This window comes from Lagenorhynchus albirostris, chromosome 13, assembly GCF_949774975.1.
Source record: "Lagenorhynchus albirostris chromosome 13, mLagAlb1.1, whole genome shotgun sequence".
Taxonomy (NCBI): Eukaryota; Metazoa; Chordata; class Mammalia; order Artiodactyla; family Delphinidae; genus Lagenorhynchus; species Lagenorhynchus albirostris.
In genome coordinates, this window is record NC_083107.1 from 78,170,402 (window position 1) to 78,195,948 (window position 25,547).

General features: G+C 38.3%; 1 protein-coding gene across 1 annotated transcript in view; it reads left to right on the plus strand.

The window, feature by feature from the left end:
• NBAS (NBAS subunit of NRZ tethering complex) overlaps positions 1–25,547 on the plus strand; it is a 336,980-nt gene that overhangs the window by 48,164 nt on the left and 263,269 nt on the right. Inside the window, exons 11-12 of the mRNA XM_060168734.1 lie at positions 6,357–6,425; positions 17,086–17,214. Coding sequence (XP_060024717.1) covers positions 6,357–6,425; positions 17,086–17,214 — 198 coding nt within the window. The remainder of the gene's footprint in view (positions 1–6,356; positions 6,426–17,085; positions 17,215–25,547) is intronic.

Here is a 25,547-nt window from a genome sequence, read left to right on the forward strand (position 1 = left end):
GTTACATGTAGTAGCTCATTTAATTCTCAGTAACCCTTTGAGGTAGGTATTGTTAGTAGCTCCAGTCTGTTGATGAGGAAAGTGAAATTTAGCTGGGCCACCCCACTAGCAAGTGGCAGAATGAGGGTACAAACGCTGGCATGAGTTCCCCTGTTCAAGTTCTTAACTGCCTTCGTACTTCCATTTTGTTCCATATTGATCAGTGCTATTCGTCCAACCATTCATTTATTCTTTCTTTAATTGAATTTCTGTTTTCTGTCAGTCACTCCTGTATGCTGTAATAGTCAGTATAGGCTAGGCTCTGTTGTGATAATAGAAAGAGCCACATAAACAAATGAAAACTCCTGGCATTTCTGTGGGTTACCCCGTGAAAGTGTGTTCCTTATTTGTGGCAGAGTCTGCTGTTGATATCATGACTACCCTGAACAGCTTGTTCCAAGTGATGACTAAAGGATATGTGGGGGCTGGTGACCTCTTGAGGGCCCACTGTCTCATTTATGGCCTTAGGAGGGGGAGGAGAGGACTAAAAGGTGGGACTTTTTAACCGTCTTACACCAGAACTGGCATCACTTCTGCTTGCAGTTCATTTACTGAAACTCATCATGTGGCCCCTCCTACCTTCAAGGGGCCTGGGAAGTGGTTTTCTGTGTGTCCAGAAAGGCAAGAAAAACTAGATATTAGTGAATATTAATTGTTTCTACCATATTGGCCACTCTGTGATCATATATATCTTGACTTCTTTTGTATAAACTGTAAGATCATAATTACGCACCCTGTGCTTAGCCTGATATTTGGTGGGCACTCAGATACAGTATTTTTCTAATGAGGGAAGAAACCAAGAAATTAAGGTGAGACACGGTGTAAGTGAATGTGCCATGCTAGTTATTCCTATGAATGCATTTGTTCCATTATTTCTGCCTCAAAATAATCCTGTAAAACAATGGTTAAACGTTTTCATGTTGAAGAAGAACTAGTGAAGAAGTACTTCTGAAAAGAAATCTTTAGCAATCATAGTAAGCTTCCGTTAATTATTGTCTTTAGTTTTTAGCATATGCTGAAATATGTGATTGTGAATTTAACCCAACAAAGTAGTAGGGTTTTTTTTTTTTTTTTTAATTAGGTCAACTTATTGGTTCAATATGGCAGCAGACCTTAAAACAGTTTATATTCGTACATCAGTTTATACAGTACTGTGTCGTGTGCTTTTTCTTCCATTCACGGTCCCTTTACTCACTCCAGCACCCATTTATTCTCTCTGCAGGACCCGGTAAGGAGTCCAGGTTGAGTGTTATTAGCCCCATTTCACAGATGAGGAGCCTAAGGCCCTGGGAGATCTTAACAACTAAAAATAGGGCAGCAGGAGTGGAACCAGATTTTGTAGCTCTTGTTTAGCACTTTCCTCACTCCCCACGTGAAATTACATACATCTCATTGGCATTGTCAAATTTATGCTGTGATGATTATCCCATAATTTATTTTTTAAAAAAGAGTGAGTTAGCAGTTGGACATGTTATTTCATATTTGTTATAATTTAGTCATGTTCCTGTCTCCAATTTCACACCCAGCTTGTCGTTTTATATGTGAGATGTATCAGGGCAGATCCTGTAAAGGGTTTGAACAATTTTATCTCTTGACTCTGTCTGAGTGTGATGTCTGCAGCTTATTTTTTTATTTTTTAATTTTATTTTTGGCTGTGCCACGTGGCTTGCGGGATCTTAGTTCCCCAACCAGTGATTGAACCCACGCCCTCAGCAGTGAAAGCACCGAGTACTAACCACTGGACCGCCAGGGAAGTCCCTGTAGCTTATTTTTAAATGGCTCAGTCAAAAAACAATTTTTAAAAAAGTATACATACACATACAGATAAAGCAAATGTGGCTAATTGTTAATAATTGGTGAACTCAGGTAAAAGGTATACTGGTATTTCATTGTGTAATCATTTCAACTTTTCAGTAGCTAGGAAATTTGTCAAAATTAAAGGTTGAGGGAAAAAAAGGAAGAATTGGTAAGTATGGAGGATATAAGGTGAGAGAAAGTAGGCAAACTGTGAAGGGCCATTTCAATATGGTGTAATCAAGTATATTTGTGACAGAGTCTGGGACAGGGCAAGGCACGGAGGACTGTCACGTACTATGAAACCTTTTTTCACCGTGTCTTCTTTAAATTCTTCGTGCTTTCACTTTGCTCCTTACTGAAGTATTGGAATCTGCTCTGCTATGTATGGTCCTTCCCTCTCTGGCCTGAAGCTTCAATATTGGAGTCTCTTAAAGGAAAATTGCTTGTGCAGTGACAAAATAAGTGGGGGGAGATACTGAATTGCAAATTGAGTGCTCCGCCTTATGATAAACTTCTTGAAATGCTGCAAGTGTACTTTAATTATGTTAGTGCCTTTTTTTTTTTTTTTTTTTTGCGGTACGCGGGCCTCTCACTGTTGTCGCCTCTCCCGCTGCGGAGCACAGGCTCCGGACGCGCAGGCTTAGCAGCCATGACTCATGGGCCCAGCCGCTCCGCGGCATGTGGGATCTTCCCGGACCGGGGCACGAACCCGTGTCCACTGCATCGGCAGGCGGACTCTCAACCACTGCACCACCAGGGAAGCCCTGTTAGTGCCTTTTTAATGTGTCTTGCAGCTAAACGCACAATCATTCTGTGTAGCCTTCCCCTACCTCAAAGTAATTTGAAACTATAAGATTAGTTCCTCTTGTCAGGTGACAGATATTGTCTGCATCGAACCTCTTATTGTTTGTTTAAGGCTGCTATTGTTTTGGGGTGAATATCGACCGAAAAATGCTGCTGACACATATATTCTCATCTCTCACAAGGCTGCTGGGTTGTAAAAGAGGCTATGCAAAATTCCATATATACCTTGAGCAAAGTTTCCAAATTAATGTCCGTGCCATCTATAGGAGATAGTTTTATTTATTCATTTGTTCAACATCGAATCACCGATGCAGGTATCAGAACATACAGGTAGCAGCCCTCAAGGGGTTTACTGTACTGGAGGTACAGCTGTGCCCACAAATAAGGGCAAGAAGCTATAGCAAATACCAGGGGAGAGTTCAGTCACTGGGGGGAAGGAAGGAGCCCGGCTCAGGAGTCAGAAGGTTGGGATTGGAATTCTAGCTCAGCACTTACCACTGGTGTCTTAAGGCTCTTGCCAGGATCAAATGAGGTAATATATATGAAGGCCGTTGATAAACAATAAAATGTTCTACAGTGTTAATTATTATCTATTTGTATTATTAAGGTGGAAATTTTGGAAAAAATGTATAAAAAATGAACAAAACTGACTTTTTTGTTATTGATGCTGCTTCCTTTTCAGTATAGAATGTTGTTCTGGAAAGAACACAGGGTTTTTGAAATCCTGTTTCCCTGAGAAAACAGAAGTAATCAGAATATTTTCATAAGATCCTACCACCTGCCTACATGTGCACCTAATTTCCGTACCTTTTCTCTTGTCATTACAGATGAGCTGTACTTGCACTAGCTAAGGCCAGCTCCTCCGTTTGTCCACTGGATCTCACACTTGCTAACTGAAGGATGTTTATCCACATCTTGAATCTTGCTGCCCGTTAGGTTTATCAGCAAACAGCATGCATTTATTTTTCCCATTGTAAAAACTCTTTAGTTTTAGGGGACTTAGAACCTACTAAATCCTGCTACCAGCCCATTTGTTCCTTTCCTTCAGCATGTTCAAGAGTCATCTATAGTTGATCCATTTCCGACTTTTCTTTTCTCTCTTGAATTCACTTGAATGGGGCTTTGTCTCCATGATTTCACTGAAACCGTCTTACTGATGTTATCAGTGCCCTCCAGTATTTTACCTGTTTATCAGTTTATTGGTATTCTTTAATTCCTATTAATTGCCTATACAACAATCAGTTAGTTGGTTTTATTTTTCCCTTCTCCTTTTTCCTCCCTTTTGTAGTTGCATTATTTCTATTTTGTCAAAACACACAATATTTATACGATAGTTTCAACCCTCATCATCATGTTTCTTTAGTCATAGATGTTCATTTATGTATTTTAAAATGTTCCCTGTCCCTTTGTTTGAAGTTTTCCCAGTCACCTCTTGGTTGGATGAAATTATCCTCTAATAGATATTTTGAGAAGGGCTCACAGATGAAGAGTTCCTTAAGTTCTTGTGTGTCAGAATTGTTTTCCATAGCCTGGACATTTGAAGGAAAACTTGTCTGGGTATAAAATCTTTGGTTTACCTGTTCTTTCATTGAGCTTTAAAAAAACACAGCACTATTGTTACTTTGCTTTTATGTGGAATTTGAAAAGTTGATGCAAGTCAAATTATCTTCTCTTTGTATGTTACTTGGCCATTTTGTTTGGAGGCCTTGAGGATTTCCTTTATCTCTGAAATCTAGTATCCTTCCTGGAATATTTCTTGGAGTTGATTTTTCTGGGTTAATTTTCCCAGGTACCTGTTCACTCTTTCAATATATAGATTCAGGTCTTTTTTCATTTCTGGAAAGTTTTCTGAGACTGCAATTTTTGGCAGTGGTTTTAGATTGACCTTAGTCCCCTTTGCTAGCTTGTCGCATCTGTCCTCCTGGACCCTGCAGTGTGTTTTCAGTCTGCTTTTGCTCACCACAAGCCTGTGTCGGCCTGGGTCAGGGTGGGTGGGAGCGTGGGGATGGCAAGAGCAGTGGAGACGACACACTGGAGTTTGGTGGTTTTTCTCTTTCTACTTACAATGATTTTGAAGATCCTTGATCTTCAAGTTAAGTGAGGGTGTGGTTTTCATGTAGATTTATTTTTCTCTTCTTGTATTTTCTTGTTTTTGGAGGAAATGTGGAGCTAGGCCGTCAGTAATATCTTCAGCTGCTCAGCAGTTCTGGTAGGAACATTTTTAACCTCAGCTTAAGAATACCGCCTCCGCTTTGCCTTTTTCTTTTAAATTAAGGAAAAGTTCATATAACATAAAATGGACCATTAAATATTTTAAAGCGTACGGTTCAGTGGCATTTAGTACATTCACAGTGTTGTGCAACTGTCACCACTATCGAGGTCCAAGACATTTTTGTCACCCCAAATGGAAACACCAGACCCACTAAACAGTCACTCCCTTTTGTTCCCTCACCTCAGCTCCTGGCAGTCACTGGTCTGCTTTCTGTTTATATGGATTTACCTGTTTTGAAAATTTCATATGAATGGAATCATACAGTATGAGACTTTTGTATCTGGCTTCTCTCTTTAAGCGACATATTTTTGAGGTTCATCCAAATTTTAGCGTGCATCAGTACTTCATTCCTTTTTATGACTGAATAATATTCCATTGTATGGATATACTGCCTTTTAAAAAAATTTATTATTTTTATTTTTATTTTTATTTTTTTTGCGGTACGCGGGCCTCTCACTGTTGTGGCCTCTCCCGTTGCGGAGCACAGGCTCCGGACGCGCAGGCTCAGTGGCCATGGCTCACGGGCCCAGCTGCTCCGCGGCATGTGGGATCCTCCCGGACCGGGGCACGAACCCGTGTCCCCTGCATCGGCAGGCGGACTCTCAACCACTGCGCCACCAGGGAAGCCCTGCCTTTTGTTTATCCATTCTTTGGTTAGTGGACATTTAAGTTGTTTCTATTTTTTGGCTATTATGAATAATGTTGCTGTGAACATTTGTGTGTACAGGTATTTGTTTGAACACCTGTTTTCAGTTCTTTTGGGTATATACTTAGTATGGAATTTCTGGATCATATGGTAATTCCGTTTAACTTTTGAACGACCACCAGACTGTTTTCCACAGTGGCTGTACCATTTTATGTTCCTGCCAGCGATGTACCAGTGTTCCAAATTCTCTACAACTTCAACAATGCTTATTTTCCATTTCAAAAAAATTATACACATCTCTCCCTCTTGCTTTAAGTATATTTCTTAAATCTAGAGACAAAAATAGTCTTGTTTTATTATTTCAAATACTTGTTTCTCAGTGATTTTTTTCTGGTGTTTTTCAAGTATGGGATCAATTTCTTCATGAATGAAATTTCTGTTGGGAGTATTGACCTTTTCCATAGTGATGCTAGGATAAAATGGTAACCTGGGCCAGACTCATTTGAGAAGAGCCACTCATTAGATTCTAATTTGCATAGATTGTACTAGACTTGTTACGTATGTATTTAAAAATACATTTGATTATGGGTACATTTTGTAAGATTTGTCACTTGTTGGATTTTCTTTCCCAAACAAAAACAAAATCTCACCAAGATTTCTGATACTTATTCATGATTTTCTTAACCATTTCTTAAAATACTAGATATGCTGTAGTTTTCATTTCATGATGAAAGGCCTTTAAACAATGAGGAAGCCTTCCATTGATCTTTTTTTTTATGATGTGTGTCTATTTTGTAGGTACCAAAGACCCTGGGATTATTAAGGATGTTAAGTGGCAAGTTTTACAGTCGCCAGGGGCAAGAACAGGTAATACAAATTGGCATCTTCGCCAGGGTCCCCTTAAGGACAGAGTTGAATGAATCTTGAATATTATAGATTTTCATCTGAATTTGCTCTTAATTATACATTACAGGGGTATATGCATTAATAAGATTTCATGGAGCTGTTCACTGAGGATTTGTGCATTTTACTATATATATCATTCTTATCACAGTAAAGAAAATTAAAAAAAAAAAAAAGAATGAATCTAGTCCTCTTGGATCTGGGGATATAGCCCAAAGAAGTCTCCTGGAATCATTATATACCTTTGAAGTTTCTTATTCTATCTTGTGAATTTTTGTATCCTTGTCCATAACATATCCCTTACGTTTGTTGGTTTTAAAATAAAAAAAGATTCCTTCCTAAGTCTGAGATTATTGGTGTTTCAAGAGGATGAGCCACATTGATCCTGGGCTTAACTGTTTTGTTCTTCAATAGGAGAAACATGGATCCATCTCAGGGATGCTGGGCAGTTTCACTCTGGATATACCCGTGTGCTTTGGCGCTGTCTCTGAGGGAGGTGGTTATAGTCATGCCCTCTACACGGCTCTCACAAGAGTCTTGACATACATGGGGCTTCAGATCATACTCCTTCCTGTTTTGGGGGGAATCAAACAAATTAATTTTCATTTCTTCAATTTCTTACCTAAGGGAAATTGTAAGAAATATGGAAATTGTAAGAAATATAACATGTATTCTCTTGCTGCATTTGTATTTAATATATTTAAAATTTTGAGTCCTAGTTATTTCTGTGCCCTTGACTTCAACTAATTCATATCTTCTGGGTTGGTTTGGCTTTTCTGTCTGTAGCATTGAGCAATAACACTCCTCTTTATGTCTGGAAAGTCACTTTCATTTTTAATCCCTTGTATGTTTACAGTTTTCCAGTTAGCATTCTCTTTAGTCATTTCAAGCAGTTTGTCTTCATTTTGCAGGTGAAGAACCATAAGCAAGACTAAATGCCTTGGCCTCTGCCACGTACTTTGTTCTTTCTAATTTACTGTGTTGCCTCTGTTGGTCTTTCTGTTACCATAATAGTGCATGAGAGCTTTACTTTGTTTTCCTCCCTGGATCCTTTCCCATTCCCTTTAATTCCATCTAAATAATAACTCTATCTTTAACAAATTTTAAAGGGTTCATTTTTTAATTCTTTTGATGATAAGTAATTATGTGGAGTGTCAGCATTTATATATTCTTTTAGTCAGTCAGCAAGCACGCACTTTGAGCCAGCCGTGGTGTTAGAGCTGAGAATAAATAGGTGAATAAAATGCAGTGCGCTTCCTCAAGGAGCCCTCAGTGTAGTGCGGGAGTCAGATGCAGAAGCAGCTGTAGAACAGGACAATATGACACGTTTCATAACCTGTCCTGTAATATAATATGAAGCGCCGTTGAGGTGCAGGGAGGGACCATTGAACTCTGGAGGTGATACTTGATTTGGAAGTGAGTAAGAGATCCTCAGGCGGATAGGGGAAGGCTGGTTGTTTCCAGGCTGGAAGCAGCCTGTGCAAAGTCCCGGAAGTGTTGGAGAACACTGCAGAACGCTCCACTCTGCTGTGGGGTAGGATCCATGGTCTCTTACTGTTTGTGTTCCATAGTTATTTTATTGGGACCAACATAATTGTATTGTGTTTAGAACAAGAATTATTTGGGGATTGATATATTGGTACATGACTTTCCTTTGTACCATATCCTTTACATGTTAGATGCTATGTTTATTAGTTGATTTGGTATATTAATAGGCAAATGTAACTGTTCAATCAGTATAAAATGTCCATCTTCTTTTTACTCTTTCTTACCTCCTGGGAACTCCAGATTCATGTTACCTTGTCTCCTGCTATTGGTTATTCTTTTGTGTGGAACTCAGCTCGCTCTTGTTTTCATCGGTATCCTCTATGATTGAACAGAAGGAGGGAGAAGGTAGCAACTAATTTCCTTACGTTTCGATCTTTCTTTGTGGCACCTGGTACTGGAATCCTTAACTGTTTGGACTTTTTAAAAAGACTTTATGAAAGTAGTACTCTAAAATCAGGGCCTTTCAGTAAATATCTGAATGTTATATGAGTATCCTGTTTGTATTCAGTAGCTCCTAGCCCAGAAATAATTATGGGGCATAGATTTTTAGCACCATCATTTTAGACCTGACAGGTCTCATAGAGATTATGTAATAATTCCTTATTATTGTGAATACTTTCTAGCTTATAAGTCCTTTCGCATGATCTCAGAGGAAGCTTGCATTAATGGCATTATGATGCCTATTTTATTGATGAAGAAATTAAAGCCTCAGGAGAAATGGCTTTCCCAAACTCACCTACCTAGTGTCAGAGATGGGTTTGGTCTTGAGTTGGCTCTTGATCTAGTGCTTTTTTTCACTACCTCTTGTTGGCTTTTGTCTAAACCCTTAGTTGGACAATTGAAGAAGCAGAAGCCAAGATATGTTGTACTTAAAAGTAGCCCAAGTTAAAAATTACCTCTTATCCCAGAAAGAATGATCTGTTTTACTACTCAAGTTTGGCGGCAATTCTATTTCTCTTTTAAAATGTGTTATCTCTTAACTACTGCTATTTTTTTAAAGAGGAAGTGCTTTCCTATATAGTAACCACATGGTTAATATTTAGTTCATTTTATTCTGTTCACTTGTCAGACTATAAAGTAGCAACACTGATTGGATAGTATTAGAGGGAATGTATATAAAATAGCTAAGGCAGTGATTGCTACCTTGCAGGCACATGATAAATGATAGTGGTGGCTGCTGTTCTGATCTGTTAATTTCTTTATATCCATAGTCATGGAGCCAATAATCAGTAGTCTGTGGGTCCTTCTTAATTGTGGTTTAGTATACCCCAAATTTACATGATTCAAAATAATCAGCTGCTGGTTGTCTGGCATATATTATCTTTTGAAGAGTATATGAATAATCAAAATTATTTGTCTTCTTTTGAGCTTCTTTTGTCACCAGAAAGTTTAAATTTATTTTTTATTTATTTTTTAAATTTTACTGAAGTATAGTTGATTTACAGTCTTGTGCTAATTTCTGCTGTAGAGCAAAGTGACTCAGTTATACGTATATTTTTTTTCTTTTTCCTATTCTTTTCCATTATGGTTTATCACAGGATATTGAATATAGTTATACAGTAGGACCTTGTTGTTTATGCATCCTACGTGTAATAGTTTGCTTCTGCTAATCCCGAACTCCCCATCCTTCCTTCCTCCAGAAAGTTTCAATTTAAATCTTTTCCTTTATGCTTTGGGCTTTGAGGTCTTACGAAGTTCTTTCACGTGCTGATGTTGTAAAGATGTTCTATGTTTTCTTTTAAAAGTTTCATGGTTTTGCTTTTCACCTGTAAGTTTTCAATCCATCTTGAGTTTCTTTTTGTTGGATATAGTAGGAATCTAATTTATAATATGCTCTGTGTGGCTAGTACCATTAATTCAGTGCTGTATTCTTTCCCAACTAATTTATATAATGCCATCATTTATATACTGCCACCATAATTTATATAATGTCTGTCAGGACAGACATTTACAGAGGGTACATTGTAGCTCTGTTTCTCTGCTCTCTTTTCTGTTTCATTGGTGTACATGTCTATTCTCATGACAATATCTCACAGTTTTAATAAACTAAAGTTTTATAATTAAAAAATAATTTTTTGGAAAGGGTATTAGCTTGGAAACTTTTTTTTTCCAAAGGCTTTTATTTCCTTCATACTTTTGCAGTGTTCCCCCCCTCAGGTTGTTAACCAGGCTTTTGAGGATGACTTTCTTTTGATTTGAGAATAGATTTCTGTTTATTCTTTGGGATCAGACTTCTAAACTTCAGTGGGTTAGAACGCCTACTGAATACCTTGAGGGCAGGGGTTTATGTTTGTTTTTTTCACTGCAGGTTCCCCAGAGTATAAAACAGTGCCTGGCATGTACTATGTATTATTGAATATGTAATATTCAGAAAATAATTGTCTAGTGTTGGAAGAGCAGTACTTACAAATTCACCTTTGACTGAGCTGAGGTATTTTTTCCTTTAAGCGTATGTAGTAATTTAGAACATTTTGAACGTGTGCACTAGAATTCAGTACTTTGATTTTACTATAGCTTGTACATTTGAAAGGTATAATGAAATTGGAAATCACTCAGTTTTAATTGTCCTATATAGATGATAGGCAGTTGAAGAAAGTGAGGCAATTTAAACTAATCTCAGTACGAAGGTCTGATATTTAACATTTAAAAAAATCTCTCTTTTAGAAAGGACAGTTGAAAAGTTTTATTGCAGTGTTTGAGAGAAGACACAGTTCCTACTCCAAATATTGCTCCAGTAGGAGAAGGCTTTAATTAGTGTTTTTAATTAACACAAGATCAAATGGGCATTTGAGCTAGTGGTTTAGTGTAAATGAGAAGTAGAAGTTAAAATAATGTTCACATTATTAATTTCAGTAGTATTTTGTTAGTATTACATTGCTACACAAAAGACTCAATGAAGTAACGGAAGATATCTTTTGAAAAGTTTTAGGAAGGGATTTGAGATGAGGAGGTAAATAGGAGAAATGACAGTGAAGTTAATTAAAAGGGCCATAAATGAATGACTAATGTAAGAAGACAGTTTACTGTGCAAAGTCCTCTTCCTATGCCCCATGCTGTCTACCCAGGGATGCTAACTTACCAAGTAATTATTTAGCTAGACTACCTTTTAATGAAGTTAAAACCTCATGGCGTAAACGGAAGCAGGTGGTAAGTGATAGTCACTGTTTTCTTTTTCTTTTCCTCACCTTTATTGAGATATAATTTACAAATGAAATTGTAAGATACTTAAGTTGATGATTTGAAATAGATACCTATACACTGTGAAAGGATTTTCCCCCATTGAGTTAATACATGCATCACCTCACATATTTACTTTTTGTGTCTGTGTATATGTGTGAGAACATTTAAATCCTACTATTAACAAATTTCAATTATACAATACAGTGTTGTCACCTATAGTTACCAATGTTATACATTAGATCCTCAGACTTTATTCATCATATAACTGAAAGTTTGTACCCTTTCACCAACCTCTCCCTGTTCTTCCAACCCCCAGCCTCTGGTAGGCAAACACTGTTCTACTCACTGTTTTTATGATTTTGACTTTTTTTTTTTTTTTAAGATTCTATGTATAAGTGATATCATGTAGTATTTGTCTTTTTGTATCTGGCTTATTTCACTTATCAGAATGCCCTCCAGTTTCATTCATGTTTTTGCAAATGACAGGATTTCCTTCTTTTTAAAGGCTGAATAATATTCCTGTGTGTGTGTATTCCATACCTTGGCTATTGTGAGTAATGCTGCAGTGAACTTGGGAGTGCAGTTATCTCTTTGAGATAATGTTTTCATTTCGTTTGGAGATATACCCAGAAGTGGGATTGCTGGATCTTGCGGTAGTTCTATTTTTACTTTCTTGAGGAAACTCCATTCTATTTCTCATGGTGACTATACCAGTTTACATTCTTACCAACAGTGTACAAGGGTTCCCTTCTCTCTATGTTCTCACCAGTGTTTATCATCTCTTGTCTCTTTTATAATAGCCATCCTATGTGAGATGATATATCATTGTTTTTGATTTGCATTTCCCTGATGATTAGTGATGTGGAGCAACTTTTCATGTACCTGTTGGCCATTTGTGTGTCTTCTTTGGAAAAATGTCTATTTAGATTCATTGCCCATTGTTAAATTGGATTATTTGTCTTTTGCTATTGAGTTGTATGAGTTTCTTGTATATTTTGGATATTAACCCCTTCTTGGTTATATGGTTTGCAGATATTTTCTCCCATTCCATAGGTTGCCTTTTCATTTTGCTGATAGTTTCCTTTGCTATGTAGAAGCTTTTTAGATTGATGTATTTCCACTTGTTTTTGCTTTTGTTGCCTTTGCCTTGATGGCAAATCCAAGAAAATCATTGCCAAGACCAATGTCACGAAGTTTACCCAACTCCATGCTTTCTCCAGAAGTTTTACAACTTCAGGTCTTATGTTCAAGTATTTCATCCATTTAGAGCTGACTTTCGTATATGGTGTAAATTAGGGGTCCATTTCGTTCTTTTGCATGTGGCTATCCAGTTTTTCCAGTATCATTTATTGAAGAGACTATTTTCTCCATTGTGTATTCTTGGCTCCTTTGTTGTAAATTAATGGACCATATATGTTTGAGTTTATTTCTGGCCTCTCTATTCTGTTCCATTGACCTATGTATCTGTTTTTAATGCCAAGACCATACTGTTTTGATTATTATAGCTTTGTAATATAGTTTGAAACCTGGATGTATAATGCCTCTAGCTTTGTTCTTCTTTTTCAAGATTGCTTTGACTACTTGGGTCTTTTGTGGTACCATGCAAATTTTAGGATCGTTTTTTTCTGTGTCTGTAAAAAATGCCATTGGAATTTTGATAGAGGTTGCATTGAATCTGTAGATCACTTTGGGTAGTATGGATATTTTAACAATAGCAATTCTCCCAATTCATGAATATGGAATTTCTTTCCATTTATTTGTGTCTTCTTCGGTTTCTTTCATTAATGTTTTATAGTTTTCAGTGTATATCTCTCTCACTTCCTTGATTAAATTTATTCCTAGTGTTTTACTCTTTTTGATGCTGTTGTAAATGGGATTGTTTTCTTAATTTCTCTTTCCTAGAGTTCACTGTTATTGTATAGAAAAGCAACTGAATTTTGTATGATTTTGTATCCTGCAATTTTATAAATTTATTTATTCTGTTTTTTGATGGAGTCATTAGGTCATTATGTATAATATCATTATGTATAATATCATGTGATCTGCAAACAGAGCCAATCTTACTTCTTCCTTTCCAGTTTGTGTGCCTTTTCTTTTTCTTGCCTAATTGCTCTGGCCAAGACTTTCTGTACCATGTTGAATAAAAATGGCAAGAGGGGGCATCCTTGTCTTGTTCCTCATCTTGGAGCTTTCCTCTTTTCCCTGCCAAGTTCTGTATTCTTGACCAACATTCCAACTTTTGAAATGATGATTAAAATGAAAATGGCATTTGTAGTTGAGAAATGTGAAAGAAATTCACAGACACTTTTTTTTTTTTTGCGGTACATGGGCCTCCCACCACCGCGGCCCCTCCCGTTGCAGAGCACAGGCTGCGGACGCACAGGCTCAGCGGCCATGGCTCACGGGCCCAGCCGCTCCGCGGCATGCGGGATCCTCCCAGACCGGGGCACGAACCCGTGCCCCCTGCATCGGCAGGCAGACTCCCAACCACTGCGCCACCAGGGAAGCCCACAGTGACACATTTTAACCAAAGTGAAAATTATAGCTACACCTAAATTTTATTGCCTTTACAACTACTTAATTCAAATGGAGGAGAAGAGAACAAGATTGTTATTCACTTATGCTGAGAAATCTTAATGCAATATGAGGGGTTATGGTTTGAATGTTAGAAGTTTACTTTTATTGTGATGTACAGTTGATTGAAAAGCCATTGCCTCCTATTTCCAAAGCATACACTTCTGAATTCTCTTCCTTGCCAACCAATAGGCATTCAGGTTTCCAAATACTGTAGACTCTGCTTACAGAATTTAGCATGGATTTTCTAACTGTGGCTTTACATCTTGTGTCACAGTTACTGTCAGGATAATAAATTACTTTCTGGGCCAGAAATACCCTGCATGCTATAGATATTCAGAAAAGTTTCTATAAATAAGAAGTAGAGTTTATATTTTAGAAGGAAATCACTGTGTTTCTCAAGTAACATAGGTGACTTGTCTGTGTCATCAGCTGGCTACAATTCAGTTGCTGCTAATAACCATATCTTCTTACTGTGCATATTTATGCAAGTTAAACAGATAACTTGGGACTTGAAAGAAATGTACACTTAATGTGTGTGCATGTAATGTCTGAGATTGGCTTTAAAATCCTCCAGGGGACAAAGGTCCCTGAGGGCATTGTGGTGATTGGGGAATGACATGTGAGACAAGCTTGGAATGTTGATGTTTGTTTAAGATGGTTGTTGGGCCGCTGGGTATTTATTATACTGCAATTTCTACTTTTGTGTGTGTGAGTGCAAATTTCTACAACAAAGTGCTTATGGAAAGGAATGGTAAGTTTGCAGTGTGAATGTCATGGCATCAAATGAAACTAAGGGGATGAAGAAAAAAAGCAAATGGTTAACATTTTAGTTAATATATTTATTACTTAAGCATGGAGGAAGGATGGAAGGAAGGGAGGGAGGAATGAAAACAAAAGGAAATTTAGCATATTCACTCATTATTTCCCTGGTCATAATGCTGTTGTTAAATTATTCACATTATTCAGTATACATTTTTTGGTTTTTTTTTTTGTTGAAGAGATCCATAAACCTCCTACTTGCTTTCAGAGCACTTTTAGTGGGGTTGTTTAATGGAACGTATGGTGTACCTGCAGGTTACCATACAGATCCCACGTGACTAACTGTTCAGTTGTTGAAATCATAATGTATACTTGGTCATAATTTCTACTGAGGAGCATGCCTGTCACTACTAGAAAGGCTTTGGCCCAGGTGAGGGCCGTGATCATGGTGCCATCAGGGCACGTGGAGGGGGATGGAAGACGCTGCATCTGGTTCAGCTTTTGCTACCTAACACTGAATGATGATCTTGGGCAAGTATTATAACCCTTCACGTCTTCAGTTTCGACATCTGAAACTCTAAAGGATGGGTGGAGAGGGTTTGTTTCTTAATTTATTTTATTTATTTTTATTTTTGGCTGTGTTGGGTCTTCATTACTGTGCGTGGGCTTTCTCTAGTTGCCGCGAGCTGGGGCTAGTCTTCGTTGCGGTGTGCAGGCTTCTCGCTGCGGTGGCTTCTTTCGTTGCAGAGCACGGTCTCTAGGCGCGCGGGCTTCAGTAGTTGTGGCACGCGGGCTTCAGTAGTTGTGGCTCGCGGGCTCTAGAGCACAGGCTCAGTAGTTGTGGCGCACGGGCTTAGTTGCTCCGCAGCACATGGGATCTTCCTGGACCAGGGCAAAAACCCGTGTCCCCTGCCTTGGCAGGTAGATTCTTAACCACTGTGCCACCAGGGAAGCCCTGAGAGTTCGTTTAATTAATGCAAATCTATGCTTTGGAGGCCCATCTTGTGCAAAACCATAGAGCTAATTGACTTTAGAGTTGTGAAAGGAAGATGCCAGGTCCTTCATCTTCTACTCATTCCCCCGTCTCCATCACAGAGGAAAAGAGCTGATGTATTTAAAATTTTGCTTAAAGTCCTTTTGCTTTTATTGCTTCTCCTTCCCAGGCACTTGTATTTTAGTCTTTCTTACATTAAATTATGACACTGTGGGATAGACCTGTTACATCTCGTTAAAGTGATTTTAGTCCTCAGCGAGGAGGTTAGCAGATGCTGATCTTCTTGTCTATCCACTCCCGCAGCAGTGTTCCTCACTTCCTGAAGTTGTTCTCTTTGTTTTTGATGGCTAATGTGCCTTAGTCGTTTTAGACCTGAGGACTTAGACTCTGTCTACCAGGGGCCAGGTAGATAATATAGTGAATCGAACCTGTTGTAAACTGTGGTTTTTCAGTACAGTCATCTTTAGTTTTCAGTTCTGCAGCTTTTGGCCGTAATCTTGGGGCCATAATAGAGAATGATGGGGGTTTTGCCTAACTGGAAAGCTTTCAAGAGGGCATATACTACCTAGTCCCATCTGATTATTGCCATTTGGGCCCCATGTTGCCCGATTTTCTCAATATTCTGGGGAGATACGGTTGTGGACTGCCATTTTCTGGTCTCTTTTGGAAACTACCTTAGACCCTGTTCTTAATAAATGCTTGAATGGGAAATAGGTCTTTAGTTAGTGTTTTTTCAGTTCTCCTGGTTCTGTTGTAGTTGGTAGGCAGGTAACATCTCTGCTTGGATGGTTTCTCTTGTGGTAACTGAGCAAACCTGGTACCCTCATGGGAAAGGACTGAGAGATTATCTGGACAAGTAAAACTGGGCAGGCAAGTCTTTCTCTGTGTGCCCAGCGTTGGCCACGTAAAATCAGTGTGGTACAAAATGTCTCTGTTCTGTGGCAACACTTAGAATCCTTAAATTGAATAATTTGCCAGCAGGTCTGGAGTACCTTACACATTTAATGTATTTCTTAAATTAAAGAATGCATTTTCCTCTAGTCGGTCTTTTATTCCCATCACCATTTGGACCCTCTTTTCCTTCATCTCTCTCTTTCTCCCTCTCCGTTTCCTTCTTTTTCATAGCATGAATTTGTGGCCTGTCCATGGTATAGAATATTCCAGGCATTGTGTTCGCAGAGAATCTTTTAAAGGTTCTTGTAAAGGTGTGTACCCAAAATTCAAGAAATTCATAATTTTGTCAACATCCACTCATGAAAGATATTGAGAACTCATGGTAAACTATGTGTGATATAAAGGAATATTTTTATAATGCTCACATATTTGGGTTTTGGGTTATATGTAAATCATGACACTATAAAGTAGATTTAAAAAAACTCCTTAAGGGCAAGAGTCCTGTTTTTTATATTCCGGAGCACATTTATAGTGTTACGAAGCTGTCAGAATCCTTAGTTATGAGAGATCATTTACGATACGGCACCCCTAAAGAGCGTTAATTCTGAAAATTATTTCTATTTGGCTACAAGTCTCTTGCTCTGACATTAACGTAATATAATTATTGTCTAGGATGGGATCTTTAAGATGAGACTTTCTCCAGACGGGACCCTCCTTGCAGCCGTTCACTTCTCAGGAAAACTAAGCATCTGGGCCATTCCATCTCTGAAGCAGCAAGGGGAGTGGAACCAAAATGAGCAGGTGTGTCTCTTGATTATGATTATTCCTAGAATGATTCTCGCTTAAGGGTGAGTACTGACAATACTAATTTCATTTTGATGATATTTTATGTTTTAAAATGTAGCTCACAGCTATTACTTATTCTCATCATTCCAAAGCTGTCCTATTCTTTACTTAAATTATACTCTTATCAGTGTAGTAGGACAAGTGAAGAGCAGAGTAGCACTCTGTGCTGATACTAATTTGTAGAGCAGGACACTCTGTATCCTGAGTGTCCTCTGTCCTTTGATCTCTGCATTTCCCCCTTTCTCATTGCAAAAATACAGAATGGAGATGTTAAGTTTTCAGCAAAAGTTGACTAATATCAAAGATTTGAAGGGTCAATATCGTAAAAAGATTAGACTTCTTTCCAAATCTTGCAGTGCTAGTAATCCTGGGCTTCCGTAAGGTTGAAGGGAGTTATCGTCTCTTTACTCAAAAGGTAGATAGAGAAGATACAGAGAAAGATAGAACTGTTCATTTTTTTAGTGTCTGTAAATAACAGCATTTGAGAATTAAACAATTGAGTTGTTTAGTGACGGATAGTATCAATGTCTATTGTAATCTAAAATCAGGATGGGCAGGTAAGGTATAATGCTCGTTTAATGCCACACGTTGTGATAGAGTGAAGATTTAAGAAAAATCTTCTCAGTTAGATACAGCTTATGTTATAAATCTTTCACTGCTCTGAAGATAATTTTGCCTGCCAGCACTTTGAGTGTTAGTTCTTCTTCCCTCACGTCCCCGTTCCCCTTCCCTGTAGAGTATCCTGTCACCAGCTCTGGTGGGTACTTCTGTGATTCTAAGAAAGGGGCATATTCCCTGCAAGGTCTGAGTGGATCAGGGTCTTTTTATTAGCATTGTTTTGAATTTCATTTCATCAAACTGCACTATAAAAGAATTCTTCATAAGCAAACAGTATTTTGTATTTCTCAGAATAGAGGAAAAGAGAAAGGGGCTCTACATTTTCATACTCTTTTCACAGGCTTAAATTTATTTGTTTTTGCTGTTCTTCAATTTTTTCTCTTAGACACAATTGTAGGAAGATTCCCTCCCCCCGCCTCCCCTCCGCCCAGTTCCTCACCGTGTTGAATTTAATTTGGTCTCCACATCTCTGCTACTCTGTCTTACTTACTGGATCTAGATTTGTTCTAAATAGAAGAAGGAGATCCTCCTCAGTTATCAACCTCAGTAGCCAAGTAGAGGGACATTCTTTCTGTCTCCTCTGAAATGAGAGCTAAGTTGACTTATATCTTCACTCTAGAAGTGGAGTGGACCAGCTCTCAAAACTGTTTTTTTAATGTATTCAGCTAGGGTCATCAGATCATTGATCCAGAAGGTACCGTGCATTTTTCATGGTTATCAATGTGTAGGGTTAAGATACTTAGCTTTTGTTATTTGGGAAGACCCTGATGTTCTATTATATATGGGAGATTTTGCATTTGAGCAAGTTTTTTCTTAAAAGGTGAACACTTTGAATATTAGTCATTTGGAATAGAAATATTGATCAAGTTCTGAAGCACACTTAATATTTCATCTTGTGAGTGTCCTAGAATGTTGTACATATAGCACAAGGACTATTAAAAAAATTCATTAGTATGCTGTTTCGTTTTCTGAAATTATGGGTACCTTTTTTTTTTTTTTACATGCAAAGATAACCTGCATCTCTTGTAGTCCTTATTGGCATATACTTGAATTTTTAACTGGTTAGACATTTTTATCGTTAGTTGCCAATCATTTTCATTATAATTCATTACTCTTTAGCCCATGAATGTTATTCATTGGGTTTTTATAATGATTCTATTAAAAACACAAAAATTGTTAAAAAATCTTGAAACTCAGGAATGAGTAAATGTAAATATCTCAGTCGTTTGGAATAGGCCATGAGAAAGGTAATGTGACAAGAAAGGAAGGGAATTTGGAAATGGCAACAGAGATGCACGGTGGGAGGACATGAGTTCAGGCCAGAAATTTGTCTCTAGTGTTGTCTTAGGGAGAGTCTTTTGAACAGAAATATGCTGCGAGTTTAGAAGGCAGTTCCTCAGGAATTGCTGAAGCCTGATTTTTCGGTTGTACCTCAAAGAGTTTCCACCTTACGTCTGTGGCTCTGATTCAGCGCTCCCCCCCACCCTACAGTCTGCAGACAGACTGTATGATGATACAGCTCCTCAAGCTAGTTGTATCTTTTATTATAATTTACACCTTTTTGGGCTTACCTATCAGTTTCTTCTGATTTGGTTGGTATAAATTATCTCCCTTGAATGCTTGAGTAAACTGGAAAAAAAACGGGATTTGGGGCTCACAGAGCTGAAAACCACGGACCTGGTTGCCATCACCGAGGCTGCTCGGCACATCCTCATTCCAGAGCACATCCCATCACAGGCCGGTGGCTGCCAACCCCTCCCTTTCCTGCTGCTGCTCAGCACCTGGAAAAACTAGCTGGATAGGACAGACTTGGCCCTCTGAGACCCCTGCCAGTGCTAGCCTCAAAATAAATTTTTGTCCAAAGTTGAGAACAGGGAGGGCATTTAATTTTATCTGTTCAAAGGTTGTGATCACAATGCAAAAGCTCCTTCACTTAACCTGCCATCTTTTCTAGTCTGGTCGTTCCGCTGCTTTGTACCTGCGCCCTGAGCCCTCCTCTCCTGCTCGCTACTTTGGTCCAACCCTTTCTGTTTTACTTTGTGAACTTCATTGCATCATAAACAAACTCCTGTGAGCCTTCATCGTTTTCACAGAATGCTCTGCTTTCTTTTGATACACTTAATCTAGGCGTATAAAGCTCAGTAGGGTTGAGGTACATGTACACATAGTCTTGCAGCTTTTATAAAATTTACTCTAATAATAACCTCTATTATTATTTACTGAGCACTGATTTTGTCTTAGGGTTTTTCAGCAAGTCAGCAGGAGAACTGAGATTTGATTTCATAGCTCTCTGGCTCTGATGTCCACGCTCTTTCCATGACCATGTAAGAAAATAAATACACTTTAAAAAAGGTGGGAAAAACCCTGTTTGTTAGGTTTTTTATTAGGCTTTATTTGATGTGACCTTCAAAAGAACAGAGACAAATTCTTTTTCTCTGCGAATGTAACACGGATTTCTTCAGCCCTCTCAGATGTGTTGAACTCTTGAGCTAATTAGTGTGTACCAGATACTAGAGTAAGTAATTGAGAAAGTCTGTCATTGGTGAACCCTTAACTTTATGATAGATATCATATCACAGTACTTATGATGTGGTGACATGAGGTGAGGGTGGTAACTCCTTGTCCAGCAAAAGAAGTTTGAACAACCATACTTTGTTTGAGCCTTTCACCTATATTCCGGGGATGAATCACATTGGATATTTGGACATTTTAGATTTGACTTTAATGTATGAAGAGAGCAATTAAAATCTAGTGTACTAGTCAGCTATAGAGAACAAACTAGTGGTTACCAGTAGTGAGAAGGAAGAGGGGAGGGGCAAGATATGTGTAGGGGATTAAGAGGTACAAGCTATTATGTATGAAATAAGCTACAAGGATATATTGTACAACGCAGGGAATATAGCCAGTATTTTATAATAACTGTAAGTGGAGTATAACCTTTAAAAATTGTGAACCACTATGTTGTACACCCGTAACATATAATATTGTACATAAACTATACTTAAATAAAAGTAATAGTGCATTAGAGTAAATGTTATAAAGCTTGCATGTAACAGTGCTATCAAGGGTAGGTTGTTACTTTATTCAGAATAATTATCGTAAAATAATAAAGTTCAAGTATTTGAATCTCTACCAAGTACTACAGTAGAAAATGCAATAAGTCACAATCCTTGCCCTTAGGACATTCATAGTCTTGCAAGGGAAATTATAAACACATTAATAAAATAACATGTTAATATTATGAGAAATAAGCTAGAGGAATGGTGCCTACTTCAGTTGGTGGTTTTGGGGAGGGGGATTGTTGGGAATAAGTAGTGTTTGTATAGTAAGGCTTGGCTATAATTTTCATCTCTCTCATTTACTTCACAAAAAACCCTGTTAAGTAAAAAATGTTTTTATACTCGTTTTAAGAGATGGGAGTAGTGCTAAAAGAAATTAACTTAGATCACTAAATGTTAGAATCAATGTTCCATTTTGACTCAGGTCCTCTGACTTCGTAGGTCAAGACTTTTTTCCAGAGAATCTTCTTACAGTGCTTATATTTAGAAATACTGACTTCAAGTGGGCAGATTGGGTACTAGTTAAGATGTTAATGGAAAACAGGGAGAGATCGCCCGTGTGGTTTATACGAATGACACCTGGAGTTGTGCAGTTCATTATGTAGAGACACTGGGAATGTGAAAATATTAATAAGCGAGAGGTATAATATTGTCACTTACCAAATGTATGGTGTCACTTTGCGTATTCATCACTGGCTGAAAATCACTGAAGAACTCTTAAACAGCTGAAAAACACTTAAAACAGCTGCTCTTTTCTCATTTGTCCAGTTTAATCAAGTGACCTTGGGTCAGCCAGGTAGGACAGGCTTTGGATTTCTTTGTGGCTACTCTGGGGAATGAACGGAAAGCCAATTAGTTTAAAACAGAGTATATAATATATAGTGTATAGTTAGCTTATAACTTTACCTTAAACATTGCCTGAGAAAAAAGCTAATGTTTCTGTTGCACTATACAGACTTAGAGTCTTTTACCAAATTGTGAATTCAGCGCATCTGGGCCTTTCTTCAAGCAATACGCTACTTTATTAGTTTTCATAATATGCTTTGTTTGAGTGAGTATTTTCTCTGTAGAATCTAATGATTAAAGATAGTTTGGAAGTGCCCATTCTGATTTACTTCTTTCCAGTTTTTAGTTGATTAAATACTTTGGCTTTCATTATCAATATGAAAATCCATCTGGCTAGAAATCTGTATTAAGTTTTGTTCATGTTTGGAATATATAGTAAAGTTGCCAAACTGATTTTCATTTCAAACATTTCCCGTATGTTATGCTTATATATTTACATCTCATTTTTGGCCTTAATTGTTCTCTGAAGAAGCTTTATTGCTTATCTGTACTTACTTGGATGTAGTAGACACAAAACTAACCTTTTCCATTTGATTGTATTTTCTCTTTGACACATAGTAGGTATTGGCCTAATTTTGTTAAGTGGATGAATCAGTGAAGGATAAATGGGAAGATAACAGTTCATGTCATTAATAGTGATCTAAACCACAGGTGTTTTCACAACTTCACTAGACTGTCAGCTCTTTGAGAGGAGGCACTGAATTGAATATACATTTCTTCCCTGAGAGCCAACAAAGGACTTGGTGTATTAGATACTAATAATAAATGTTTGTGGAATGAATAAACATTTAAAGGTTTATTTTATGCTGTTGGCAACAAGGTCTTTGTTATATTTAGCTTCCAGCTGTAAAAAAAGAAAAAGAAAAGTCAGCAAATAAAATCCTTAAATCTGAAGAAAACAGATGTAAGCTGTGTGCTTTAGCCATAATAGCCTCTCTGAACAAAATCTATAACTGTATCCTTAGGACATCCTCCTCTAGGCTACTGCTGCCCTGTAAAGTGAGGGCACCTGAGGCTGTTTTCAGACATACGGTAGCACGTCATGCAGAGAGGAGTGGCATGGAGGCTGCTGCTCAGGATATATCAACATAGTACTGGGACTGAGTACCCCCCACCCCCCGCTTTCGTGGGGGTCTTGGGAGCTTGGTGATCCTGTCTTCAAAGTAGCAGCCTGCAGCGTTTGAATCAGATGTCATAAAGCACAGCCAGATCATGGTTCTCCTCACAGAGTCCTTGGCTCTGAAGGGTGGTAAGTTGGCGCCAGCTTGAATAGTATAAGGGGAGCAGTGGGAATGTCAGTATAGAAAGCAGCAAGGGACAAGCTGTCAGGTTGCTGGTCTGGCAGGCCACCTCTGCCTGAGGCAGAGGTAAGTTTGGGATTTTGTTTGGGCTTCTTTCTTAAATATACTGTACAGATAATTTCATCAAACTCCCACATATTGTGAAGTTGAACGCTTAGTTCAGATATATAGACTGAATTGCTGTGTACTTCTAAGACAAAAGTACAGACAGGTATATACCCCAAAGAATTTAAAACAGGTAGTCAAACAAGTACATTCACATACGGCTGCTGTGAAACAACCCAAATGTCTGCTAACAGAAGGATGGACAAATTGTGGTATATACTTGCGATAGAATATTATGCAGCCATAAAAAAGGAATGAACTACCAATCCATGCCACAACTTGGATGGCCCTTGAGAACATTATGATAAGTGAAAGAAGCCAGACACAAAAGGTGGTTTGAATTCATTTGTACAAAATACCCAGAATAGGTAAATCCACAGAGATCGAGGGCACATTGGTGGTGGCTGTGGCTGGGGAAAGGGGAAAGGGGGTAACTGCTTAATGCCTAAGCTTTATTTTGAAGGGGTAAAAATGTTTTGGAACTAGATGGAGGTGGCAGACATTGTGAATGTACTCAATACCACTGAATTATTCATTTAAAAATGGTTAATTTTATGTTAATTTCACCACAATGAAAACAAAAGATTTCATTAATCCTCTCCTCCCCCCCCAAACCCTAAAACAAACAAAAATGCATATAATTAGAATATGATGCGTTGTAATCCCGTACTTTGGCCTACATTTTTTTTTCCCCCCCGGTACACGGGCCTCTCACTGTTGTGGCCTCTCCCGTTGCGGAGCACAGGCTCCAGACGCGCAGGCTCAGCGGCCATGGCTCACGGGCCCAGCCGCTCAGCGGCATGTGGAATCTTCCCGGACCGGGGCACGAACCCGTGTCCCCTGCATCGGCAGGCGGACTCTCAACCACTGTGCCATCAGGGAAGCCCCTGGCCTACTTTTTTTTCCTGAATAAGCTTAGTCTTTCCCTACCTGTGTCCTTCTGTGCACACTGTGGTCTCCCACTGGAACGTTGTCCTCCACCCATTTTCCACATCCAGGTCTTATCCAGCCATAAACATATATAACACCATCAGGCTTTCTTTGATCCTCTTGAACTCCCTTCATCTTTCTCAAGCCCATATCCAAAATGATCTCCTGATCCTTTGAAGACCCTTAGCACTTCTATCTATACCTCTTTTTTGGGCAGTTATCGAATTTGACCTTTGGTTATAGTTAGTTGTACCCATTTCTCAGCCATCTGTGTGCTTGAGTAGAGGGCATATAATGTCTGATTTTTTTTTCTTTTTTCTTTCATAGTGTAAGTGCACAGTATTCATTGACCAAATAGCAGAAGAAACCACACTTTTGAGAAGGTGTAGGAATATTTGTACTATGTCAACTAATTTTTCTATAGCTTAGACATTCTACTTAGAGCTCAGTGATTCAAAGGATTAATTAGTTCATTCCCTCATTCAGCATTTTACTACTGTGACAGGGGTGGGCACTGATAGACGTGGGAGTACAAGGATGACTAACAGTCCTGAATACAGAGGAACAAATCTTCACCTTGGGTTTAAAATTGGTTTCACAAGAGATACCCATTATTTAAGCAATCTACATGGAACAGTCTAGTCCCAGAGTGTGGAGATTGGCTCTACTAGACTAGTACCGCTTGTTCATGGTCCTCTTGCTCATCGTTGACTTGGATGAAGACAAGCACACTTTGAATTCTCAAAGTGCTTATGCCAATGAGAGGACTTCTTTTTACATTCTTTTCTCAAGAGTTCTTGTTAAATTTCTTTGTAATCTAGACGTCCTTAAATTTACCCAAGGCTGAATCATAATTGTTGTTTGTGGGGCTTAAAGTTTTAAAGTGTCATCCCGCCCTCTCCCTGTGTACTCCAGAGTGTGCGTGGGGGGCACACATGGCATCACGCAAACAAATGCTGGCACGCCTCCGGTGCTGTTGGTGGAGGTGCAGCTGGTGGTTCGGAGCTACTGAAACTTCGAAGGTGCCTTGTAATGGTCAAATAAGATTTTAATTTAGTTGACTATTTTCAGTAATACGTACCTTATTCTAAGTTTTTGAAACTTAATTTTTTATACTTAAGGACAATCCATTTCTTCGCCTAGTATATAAATAGCCTTTTATGGCAACTTTTTTCTGACAGAGTTAACGAATTATATCTTCTGTTCCCAGGGTCTGCTCTGGGCGACTTACAGTAGTGGAGAGCAGAAAGTTCTCTCAGGGTATGGAAAGAAATATCAGTTTTAATACTGTAATGTATAAACTGATAACTTGGTAATAAAACATATATGCATATTCTGTTGCATAAGGTGAAAAAGCACATTTTGACATAAGTACAGCATCACTTTTTTTAGGCTTAAGATTTCAGATAACCCCCAACTGATATTTTGT